Below are 11,272 nucleotides of genomic sequence, written 5' to 3'. Positions count from 1 at the left end.
ACATTGGAAATGATTCTTTCAGAGTAGTCTGTGAACTAATGACCTCTCCTCTGGCAGAGCAAAAGAAAACACTTGAGATCACTTGAGATAATAAAAGTCAGAAGACAGCCCTCTCCACGACTATGAAAGTCTAGAGATTAATGGCTTTTTTGCATAGAGATAACAACTGGAGTTTCTTAACTCTTCCTGTACTGGAAACAATTAGACTGATGTATCTGATCTTAATGTTTTATTTCTTAGCTGTACTACACATACAAATCATAATATCATAATTTTTTTTTCGCTTCAGTGTCTCTTTAAGTCAGAAAAAAAAAAAGAGTTTTTTACTCACCTGGGGCTTCTACCAGCCCCCTGCAGCAGTCCTGTGCCCTCACAGCCACCCACTAATCCTCTGGTCCCCCGCTGCCAGCTAGCTTCATTTTTGCCGACAGGCCCGACAGAACTGGCCATGCGTAGCTTTTTCCGCATTCCCGACGGCAATTAGTGCTATTGCGGGCCGCAACGCGTACAAAAATACGCGTTGCCGCATATCTATGCGTTCGTAATGCGGCAACGCGTATTTTTGTATGCGTTGCGGCCCGCAATAGCGCTAATTGCAGTCGGGAATGCGGAAAAAGCTACATGTGGCCAGTCCTGTCGGCAAAAATTAAACTAGCTGGCAGCGGGGGACCAGAGGATTAGTGAGTGGCTGCGAGGGCACAGGACTGCTGCAGGGGGCTGGTAGAAGCCCCAGATGAGTAAAACTTATTTTTTTTCTGACAAAGAGAGTCTGAAGCGAGAATAAATCTCGCTTCAGACCTCATAGTCAGCAGGGGCACGTGTGCCCCTGCTAAAACGCCGATATCCCGTGGCTAAACGGGGGTCCCTTACCCCCCGAAATCCTCTCTGAACAGCGCATCCCCTCTTCCGCATAGAGGCAGGGCTAACCCGCCGCAGTCCTGCCTTTTGCGCGTCTGTCAGCGCGTATCTCCTTCTCTCCCCCGCCCCTCTCAGTCTTCCTTCGCTGAGAGGGGCGAGGGAGAGGCGGCGATGCGCCGCTGATAGACGGCGCTGAGAGGCAGGGCTGCAGCCGTTAGCCCTGCCTGAAGAGCAGCAAGATCTACAACCAAGTTGGTCGTTGATTTTGCAGGGGGGGGGGGGGGGTTGGGGGGTCAGGGACCCTCGTTTAGCCGCGGGATAGCGGCGTTTTAGCAGGGGCACACATGCCCCTGCTGACTATGAGACAAGAAGCGAGATTTATTCTCGCTTCAGTGTCTCTTTAAGGTTCACTTTAAACAAGGTGTGCATGATGATCTGTAGATCTCATAGACTATGAATGCAATTTGCAGGAACGGATCTTTGGCAGGAACAGATCTTTTGCAGATACTGATCTTTTGTGTCTGTACAGCATCTGTGTGTGCAGCATCTTGAAAAGGTTTTTCACTGATTGGGAGTTCAGCTCCATAGAAAAGACTGCGAAGGTATGGCTCTCATACTACATGGAAGGGGGTAAAATTGGTCTGTGATCTTTCATTTTCCAAAGACTATGGTCTGATGTGTGTATGAGCCTTAAGGCTACTTGCACACCAAGACGTTGCGTTAGGTGCTACGTTAAGGTTGCATAACGTGCACCTAACACAACGTATGGTGCTGCAAGTGAGGACGGTAGAGTGAGCCGCGTTAGGCGGCTCGATTCCTATAATGTCTCCCAGAGTGGCGCTGATTGGCCAGCGGGACCACGTGATGCGGAGCGAGACACTCCGCATCACGTGGTCCCGCCGGCCAATCAGCGGCCGCCAGTGCAGTGAATATTAAGTAGCCATGTGTGCGGCTACTGTAGCTGGCTCTCCCCGCCTCCTCTCCGCCCCCCACTGCACATGTGCAAACAGTCTAACGCGGCTATAGCCGCTGTAACGCCGTAGCATGCTGCACTTTCCGGAGAACGTGCAGCGTTACATGTAACGCAACGTGGGCTCAGGCCCGTTTCTACAGGCGTGCGGACAGTGCCACAGCACGGGGCGCAGTGCAGCACTGAGGAGAAGGGGGCGCAGGCAGAAGGACGGGACTGACAGAGAGAGGGTGACGCTAGTTGAAGAGGTAGAAGAAGCAGCTCTGCGATCACCTCTCTGTCTCCACTGACTCCTCCTGGGCTTCCTGTTGCCATGGCTGCCAGCAACAAGTAATCACCACGTGGTGACAATGACTTCCTGCAGCGGCATTGCAGCAGCCATCAGGGCACTGAAGCAGTCAGCTTGCTGCTGATGTGTTCCTGGCTGAGTGTGGGGGACTGGGGAGGAGAAGTAACTGACAGGCAGCTGAGGGCTGAGGCTCTGCTGGGGTCCCAGGCCATTATGACAACAAGTAGCTGTCCCGATCTGGGACACTTAGGAGAGGTTTCCTGGCCGCCATAAGCCCCGCCCCCAATCGCGGAAGCCCCGCCCCCACATGGGACATGGATGATAGGGTGGCCGGCGAATGTGAGCCCTGCCATCCACATGCAGGAAAGGCCATCTGTAGCCCCTGGAAGCTGATTTAGAAGCAGTGCCTGGAAGGTGGAAGTGTACCTGTCCTGGAGGAAGCTTCATATCATCTCCAGAGGAAACCCCGCTCCCCTGGGGAGAGGTCACCCCAGCTTCCTGTACACTAAGGAGTGCTCGTCTGACAGGAGGAAGACCAGCCTGGAGGAAGCCTTGCCCCCTTAGGACAGTAGAGGAATGGACACCTGCAATCAGAATAGTAAGTATAAATCTACCTGCCCCCACTGTCTTCAACTACCTTTCCCCTCACCTCGCTAGCTCCGGTGACCTTCTTGCTCCACCCAGTAGCCCCAGTGACCTTTGTCCTGCCCCCACTAGCCCCAGTGACCTCCTCCCTCCCCCCACTAGCTCCAGTGACCTCCTCCCTCTTCCCCTTAAGCTCCAGTGGCCTCCTGCCCCCTCCAGTAGCCCCAGTGACCTTCTGCCCCCCTACCCCCCCCCCCCCCCCTGCTGCAGTGTTCTTCTCCCTCCCCCTGCTAGCCCAAGTGAACTTCTTCCTGCCCCTGCTAGCCCCAGTGACCTCATCCCTCCCCCCATTAGCTCCAGTGGCTTTTTGCCTACCCCCAGTGACCTCCTCTCCCCCCCCCCCCCTTCCCCAGTAGCTCCAGTGATCTCCTCTCTCCCCCACTATCTCCAGTGACCATCTGCTTCCCCCCTCTATCCCCAGTGACCTTCTCCCTCCTCCCACTAGCCCCAGTGACCTCCCCCCCTCCCCCAGTAGCCTCAGTGACCTTCTGCCACCTCCCAATAGCCCCATTGACCTCTTCCCTCCCCATCTAATCCCAGTGACCTTCTCCCTCCCCCCACTAGCTCCAGTGACCTCTCCCCACACTAGCTCAAGTGACCTTCTGTGTCCCCCACTATCCTAAGTGACCTTCTCCCTCCCTCCCCACACTAGCTCCAGTGACTTTCGTCCTCCCCCCCACTAGCTTCATTGACCTCTGACGCTTTTCCTCCCGTTGTGGCCACTCTCAGTGGGAAGAGGGGGGACGCTCCTCTTTGCTCTGGTCTGAGTAGTACTCTAATGATAATGCCTAGTACACACCATGCAATTTCCTGTCAGATTGACAATTGAATCAATAAAAAATTGATCAGAACAATGATCAGAAATCAGATCGGACCTGTTAGAAATTATTGATTCAACAGTCAATCTGACGAGAAATTGCATGGTGTGTACCAGGCATTATCTGCTGTATAATCTTCTGTGTATGATCTATGGCTTTGAAGCTGGAAGTGAGTTAAGGTGGCTATACACTGGTCGATTTGCCATCAGATCGACCAACAGATAGATCCCTCTCTGATCGAATCTGATCAGAGAGGGATCGTATGGCTGCCTTTACTGTAAACAGATTGTGAATCGATTTCAGCACGAAACCGATAACAATCTGTGGAGCTGACGCTGCCCCCCCATACATAACCTGATCCGGCCAGCGCTAGTCCCCTGATCTCCGCTGTCTTCTCCGCGCTCGGCTCCAGCTTCACTGTACTTCCTGTCCGGGGGTAGTTTAAACAGTAGAGGGCGCTTTACTGTTTAAACTTCCTGCCGGGACAGGAAGAAGTGAAGCTGCAGCCCTGGAGCCCAGAGCGGAGAAGGAGCACGCGCCGGTGGAGCAGGTAATGTATTGCCGCTACCATTGGTCGTCGGACATTCGAACTCTGCTATCGACGCACTCCCGACCCGCCGGTGATCAAACGAAATCTTCCGCACGGACAGATCGACGGCAACGATTGGTTTTGAATGGAAATCGATCGTTTGGTCAGCATTTGTGCAACGATTTCACAGTCGATTCGATCACAGTGATCGAATCGGCTGTATATTGGCGGGAAAAATTGGTAAGTGTATGGGCCCCTTTAGTTTAGTTCCTGCTATGTGATCTCCTGTGTTGGCTTAGTAGGTGCTATCTTTATTTCTGAACTCTACCTCTGTTTTGGCTGCCCCCTCCCCCCCCCAGTTGAAAATTGTAAAGGCCCATACCCAATACGCATTTTTTTACGGCAATTTTCACGACAACCATCAATTATTTATTTTTTTTGCGACGAGCATTTCCGCCGGCTTGAGATGTGGGTACAGGTGCGTGATTAACACAAATTACATTTGGTGATAGCGACCACAACGGATTGGATATTTAAGGTGCCCTACGACTCTCACATAAAGTACCATGACTGTTGGGGGGGGGGGGGCGTATTTTTTGACACTCGCCCTGGGTGAAATTTATCCTAGAAACTGCACTGCGTGGGCTGTGTGAACAGCCCACTTGTGTTACATTGCTGTGCATTGGGGGAGCGTTACAGGCTGCACTAACGTGCGCCTGTAACGTCTTAGTGTGTAAGCAGCCTTAGTCTTATAGCAATCAGTGTGTGACAGCTGGGGTGGGAGGGATGGAGGAGGGGCCTCTCAGTCTAATAGCACTCAGTGTGTGACGGCTGGGGTGGGAGGGATGGAGGGGCGCACTTTGGTGTCTCAGCCTTGGATGCTGGAGGACCTTGTCCCGGCTCTGTTAAGTATAGCAAAAGCTCAAACCGCTCTGGAAAACGCTAGATCAGAGCAGTTTTCCAGACGTTTTTGTTACAGAAGCTGTTCAGCAACAGCTTTTACTGTAACAATATATGAAATCTGCTACACAAAAACACTAGGCATGTTTAGAAAATCTCTCTAAACATGCCTAGAATCACTCTGAAATCTGCTTCAAAAACCCTTAGCGTTTTGCGGATCTGCTAGCGGTGTTTTGGTGTGCACTGGGCCTCAGTCTCTCCCTTTGCTCTGCTACTTCTGCCTGACTCACTGAGCACAGAGCCTGCCTGCTGTTAGTCTGCATGTGCTGGCACGCCCCTTAATTAAATATGCACTACTCTCTGCTTGCCCCGCCTCCTCTCCATGTGCCATCCTGCCCTCAGTTTCCCTGATGATCAGGTAAGCTGCAGTTTATTGCTGTGCATGTATGGTGCCTGCGCATGCAGCCCCAGCCAGCCACCTTTAGCTGTCAGCATGTGCCCAGCCACCCAGCTACACTTCCGCACTTAGCCTAACACCATCCGCACCCATTCACTTGCCCATCACCCATTCCAGCAGGGGGGGGGGGGGGGGGGCAATCCTCAAAAAGTCTAGAACCTATCCTGAGGGCTTGTTCACACCTAGGGTGTTTTTCACTATTTGTTAAGCGCCGTCGATTTTCAAAATCGCCCTGAATGCGCTTGTGCAATGATTCCATATGAGAGAGTTCACATCTGAGTGGTTTGTTTCCGATCCGCTCAGCAAAGCGCTGCCTGTACCATTTATAGGGTGATTGTGCTACAATGGAATGTATAGGAAAAGTGCAAAATCGCTTTGTGCAGCGATTGCGTTCGCGCTTTGATGAATAAATGCATTGTATTTATTCATTTCCGGGTCAAAGAGTTCACTTCCTGACTTGTGTCAGGAAGCGAAAAAACAAATTGCTTTGCAAAAGGGGTTTGAAATGCGCATTACACAAAAAATCGAAGAGCACAGGTAAGCGCTGGGAGGAGAAAATAAAACGCGCACAAATTTTAAAATTGCGGGCGGGTGCGCACAGACTGGTGGCGGCGTGAAGAGACCTAGAGCCCGATTTTAAATGGGCTTAGGTCAGCTAGTTACAATATAATTGTACTGTGTTAGCAATGCAATTACATTGTTAGATGCAACGTATTGCAACGCACCACTGTGCATGTAACCTAAAGGTGCATACACACATCAGATAAAAGTCTTTGGAAAATGAAAGATCACAGACCAATTTTACCCCCTTCCATGTAGTATGAGAGCCACACCTACAGTCTATTCTATTGAGCTGAACTCCCCATCAGATAAAAATCTTTGCAAAATGCTGAAAACAAGGATGCTGTACACATGCAACAGATCAGTATCTGCAAAAGATCAGTTTCTGCAAAAGATCGGTTCCTGCAAATTGCATTCATATGTCTATGATATCTGCAGATCTCATACACACCTTGCTTAACGGACATTCATCTGCAGATCAGATCCACCAGGATGGATTTTCAGATCTGCAGATAATTGTCTGATCTGCAGATGAATGTTTGTTAAACAAGGTGTGTATGAGGATCTGCAGATATCATAGACTATGAATGCATTTTGCGGGAACTGACTTTTTGCAGGAACTGATCTTTTGTAGATACTGATCTGTTGCAGGTGTACAGCATTTTTGTGTACATCATCTTGCAAAGATTTTTATCTGATGTGGAGTTCAGCTCCATAGAATAGACTGTAGGTATGGCTCTCATACTACATGGAAGGGGGTAAAATTGGTCTGTGATCTTTCATTTTCCAAAGACTTTTATCTGATGTGCGTACCCAGCTTAAGGCTCTGGGGAGTCATACGACTTGGCAGTGCATACTTTGCTCGCTATTTCAATTTGCGCATGACACCAGCAGCAGCAGCCCCAAAACATCTGTGTAGAAACATCAATCAAATGAAAATGCTTTTCTCTTGTAGTTGGAGCCTCCACTGGTGTCAGTTTAGCAAAGTGTAGCAGTCATCCTTTGGTCTGTTCCCCTCAGATAAACCTTATTGCCTCACTGGCATTAGGCAAAAATGTTGTTTTCTTAAGAGGGCCTTTGCAGAGGGGTCTTCCTGAAATCTGCTGTTTAGCTTTTGTAATTGTTTTGTGGAGGGGAGGATGAGAGGGTGTTGTCAGGACCTGTTTTCTCATGAAGCAAGGTGAAATAATTGCATCAGGTGCAGAGATTACAGGTGCAGCATGTTTGTACTGTGTTTAACCACATAACGACCGCCCCCAGCCGATGGGCGGCGGCAAAGTCTGGGCCCAAACGACCGCAATACGCCCATCGGCGGGGGCGGCTGCGGGAGTGGCTATGCGGCGATCGCGTCATTCGTGACGCGATCAGCCGCCGGGGACTGGCTCCGCCCCCCGTTCGCCGTAACCCGCCGGCCGTTCGGAAGCGCCGGCGGGTTACTGGCATCCGGATCGCCGCTGCAACAGTGTATAATAGGCTTTGTAATGTATACAAAGCCTATTATACTGGCTGCCTCCTGCCCTGGTGGTCCCAGTGTCCGAGGGACCACCAGGGCAGGCTGCAGCCACCCTAGTCTGCACCAAACACACTGATTTCCCCCCCCCCTGCCCCCTGATCGCCCACAGCACCCCTCAGACCCCCCCCTGCCCACCCCCCAGACCACTGTTTGCACCCAGTCACCCTCCTAATCACCCATCAATCACTCCCTGTCACTATCTGTCAACGCTATTTTTTTTTTAAGTCCCTAATCTGCCCCCTACTCCCTCCTGATCACCCCCCCACCCCTCAGATTCTCCCCAGACCCCCCCCAGACCCCCCCCCCCCCCGTGTACTGTATGCATCTATCCCCCCTGATCACCTGTCAATCACCTGTCAATCACCTGTCAATCACCTGTCAATCACCCGTCAATCACCCCCTGTCACTGCCACCCATCAATCAGCCCCTGATCTGCCCCTTGCGGGCAATCTGATCACCCCCCCACACCAATAGATCGCCCGCAGATCCGACATCAGATCACCTCCCAAATCCATTGTTTACATCTATTCTCTCCTCTAAACACCCACTAATTACCCATCAATCACCCCCTATCACCACCTGTCACTGTTACCCATCAGATTAGACCCTAATCTGCCCCTTGCGGGCACCCAATCACCTGCCCACACGCTCAGATTGCCCTCAGACCCCCCCCTTATCAATTCGCCCGTGCAATATTTACATCTGTTCTCCCCTGTAATAACCCACTGATTACCTGTCAATCACCCATCAATCACCCCCTGTCACTGCCACCCATCAATCACCCCCTGTCACTGCCACCCATCAATCAGCCCCTAACCTGCCCCTTGCGGGCAATCTGATCACCCACCCACACCAATAGATCGCCCGCAGATCCGACATCAGATCACCTCCCAAATCCATTGTTTACATCTATTCTCTCCTCTAAACACCCACTAATTACCCATCAATCACCCCCTATCACCACCTGTCACTGTTACCCATCAGATTAGACCCTAATCTGCCCCTTGCGGGCACCCAATCACCTGCCCACACGCTCAGATTGCCCTCAGACCCCCCCCTTATCAATTCGCCCGTGCAATATTTACATCTGTTCTCCCCTGTAATAACCCACTGATTACCTGTCAATCACCCATCAATCACCCCCTGTCACTGCCACCCATCAATCACCCCCTGTCACTGCCACCCATCAATCAGCCCCTAACCTGCCCCTTGCGGGCAATCTGATCACCCACCCACACCAATAGATCGCCCGCAGATCCGACATCAGATCACCTCCCAAATCCATTGTTTACATCTATTCTCTCCTCTAAACACCCACTAATTACCCATCAATCACCCCCTATCACCACCTGTCACTGTTACCCATCAGATTAGACCCTAATCTGCCCCTTGCGGGCACCCAATCACCCGCCCACACCTCAGAACGCCCTCAGACCCCAGCCCTGATCACCTCGCCAGTGCATTGCTTGCATCTATTTCCCCCCTCTAATCACACCTTGAGACACCCATCAATCACCTCCTGTCACCCCCTAGCACACCTACCCATCAGATCAGGCCCTAATTTGCCCCGTGTGGGCTCCTGATCACTCGGCCAAACCCTCAGATCCCCCTCAGACCCCCTTCCGATCACCTCCCCAGTGCATTGATTGCATCTATTTTCCCCTCTAACCGCCCCCTGAGACACCCATCAATCACCTCCTGTCACCCCCCTAGCACTCCTATCCATCAGATCAGGCCCAATACATCCTGTCATCTAAGAGGCCACCCTGCTTATGACCGATTCCACAAAATTTGCCCCCTCATAGACCACCTGTCATCAAAATTTGCAGATGCTTATACCCCTGAACAGTCATTTTGAGAAATTTGGTTTCCAGACTACTCACAGTTTTGGGCCCGTAAAATGCCAGGGCAGTATAGGAACCCCACAAGTGACCCCATTTTAGAAAGAAGACACCCCAAGGTATTCTGTTAGGTGTATGATGAGTTCATAGAATATTTTATTTTTTGTCAAAAGTTAGCGGAAATTGGATTGTTATTGTTTTTTTCACAAAGTGTCATTTTTCACTAACTTGTGAGAAAAAATAAAATCTTCTATGAACTCACCATACCCCTAACGGAATACCTTGGGGTGTCTTCTTTCTAAAATGGGGTCACTTGTGGGGTTCCTATACTGCCCTGGCATTTTAGGGGCCCTAAACCGTGAGGAGTAGTCTAGAAAACAAATGCCTCAAAATGACCTGTGAATAGGACGTTGGGCCCCTTAGCGCACCTAGGCTGCAAAAAAGTGTCACACATGTGGTATCGCCATACTCAGGAGAAGTAGTATAATGTGTTTTGTGGTGTATTTTTACACATACCCATGCTGGGTGGGAGAAATCTCTCTGTAAATGGACAATTGTGTGTAAAAAAAATCAAAAATGTGTCATTTACAGAGATATTTCTCCCACCCAGCATGGTTATATGTAAAAATACACCACAAAACACATTATACTACTTCTTCTGAGTACGGCGATACCACATGTGTGACACTTTTTTGCAGCCTAACTGTGCTAAGGGGCCCAAAGTCCAATGAGTACCTTTAGGATTTCACAGGTCATTTTGAGACATTTGGGTTCAAGACTACTCCTCACGGTTTAGGGCCCCTAAAATGCCAGGGCATTATAGGAACCCCACAAGTGACCCCATTTTAGAAAGAAGACACCCCAAGGTATTCTTTTAGGTGTATGATGAGTTCATAGAAGATTTTATTTTTTGTCACAAGTTAGCGGAAATTGATATGTATTGTTTTTTTTTTCACAAAGTGTCATTTTCCGCTAACTTGTGACAAAAAAAAAATCTTCTATGAACTCACCATACTCCTAACAGAATACCTTGGGGTGTCTTCTTTCTAAAATGGGGTCACTTGTGGGGTTCCTATACTGCCCTGGCATTTTAGGGGCCCTAAACCGTGAGGAGTAGTCTAGAATCCAAATGCCTCAAAATGACCTGTGAATAGGACGTTAGGCCCCTTAGCGCACCTAGGTTGCAAAAAAGTGTCACACATGTGGTATCGCCGTACTCAGAAGAAGTAGTATAATGTGTTTTGGGGTGTATTTTTATACATACCCATGCTGGGTGGGAGAAATCTCTCTGTAAATGGACAATTGTGTGTAAAAAAAATCAAATAATTGTCATTTACAGAGATATTTCTCCCACCCAGCATGGGTATGTGTAAAAATACACCCCAAAACACATTATACTACTTCTCCTGAGTACGGCGGTACCACATGTGTGGCACTTTTTTGCACCCTAAGTGCGCTAAGGGGCCCAAAGTCCAATGAGTACCTTTAGGATTTCACAGGTCATTTTGCCACATTTGGTTTCAAGACTACTCCTCACGGTTTAGGGCCCCTAAAATGCCAGGGCAGTATAGGAACCCCACAAATGACTCCATTTTAGAAAGAAGACACCCCAAGGTATTCCGTTAGGAGAATGGCGAGTTCATAGAAGATTTTATTTTTTGTCACAAGTTAGCGGAAAATGACACTTTGTGAAAAAAAACAATTACAATCAATTTCCGCTAACTTGTGACAAAAAAAAAAAATCTTCTATGAACTCACCATACATCTAACGGAATACCTTGGGGTGTCTTCTTTCTAAAATGGGGTAATTTGTGGGGTTCCTATACTGTCCTGGCATTTTAGGGGCCCTAAACCGTGAGGAGTAGTCTTGAAACGAAATTTCTCAAAATGA

The 11,272-nt window shown here is 49.7% G+C and overlaps 1 protein-coding gene across 9 annotated transcripts in view; it reads left to right on the top strand.

Moving 5' to 3' along the window:
• The first annotated feature begins 2,185 nt into the window (after positions 1-2,185).
• Positions 2,186-11,272, top strand: part of GMIP (GEM interacting protein) — a 148,489-nt gene continuing 139,402 nt past the window's right edge. For 6 of the 9 annotated variants that reach the window (XM_068274463.1, XM_068274462.1, XM_068274459.1 and 3 more), the window contains exon 1: positions 2,187-2,715. Coding sequence is in view for 1 of the 9 variants with exons in the window: in XM_068274466.1 (XP_068130567.1) it covers positions 2,694-2,715 (22 nt within the window). In the remaining 8 variants the exon portion in view is untranslated. Of the gene's footprint in view, positions 2,716-11,272 lie in introns of all 9 variants that reach the window. The other 3 variants (XM_068274466.1, XM_068274464.1, XM_068274465.1) reach the window with 1 other exon arrangement.

The sequence above is a fragment of the Hyperolius riggenbachi genome, chromosome 3 (assembly GCF_040937935.1).
Source record: "Hyperolius riggenbachi isolate aHypRig1 chromosome 3, aHypRig1.pri, whole genome shotgun sequence".
Taxonomy (NCBI): domain Eukaryota; kingdom Metazoa; phylum Chordata; class Amphibia; order Anura; family Hyperoliidae; genus Hyperolius; species Hyperolius riggenbachi.
Note: the sequence above shows the minus strand (reverse complement) of the source record. Positions and strands in the feature narration are given on the sequence as shown.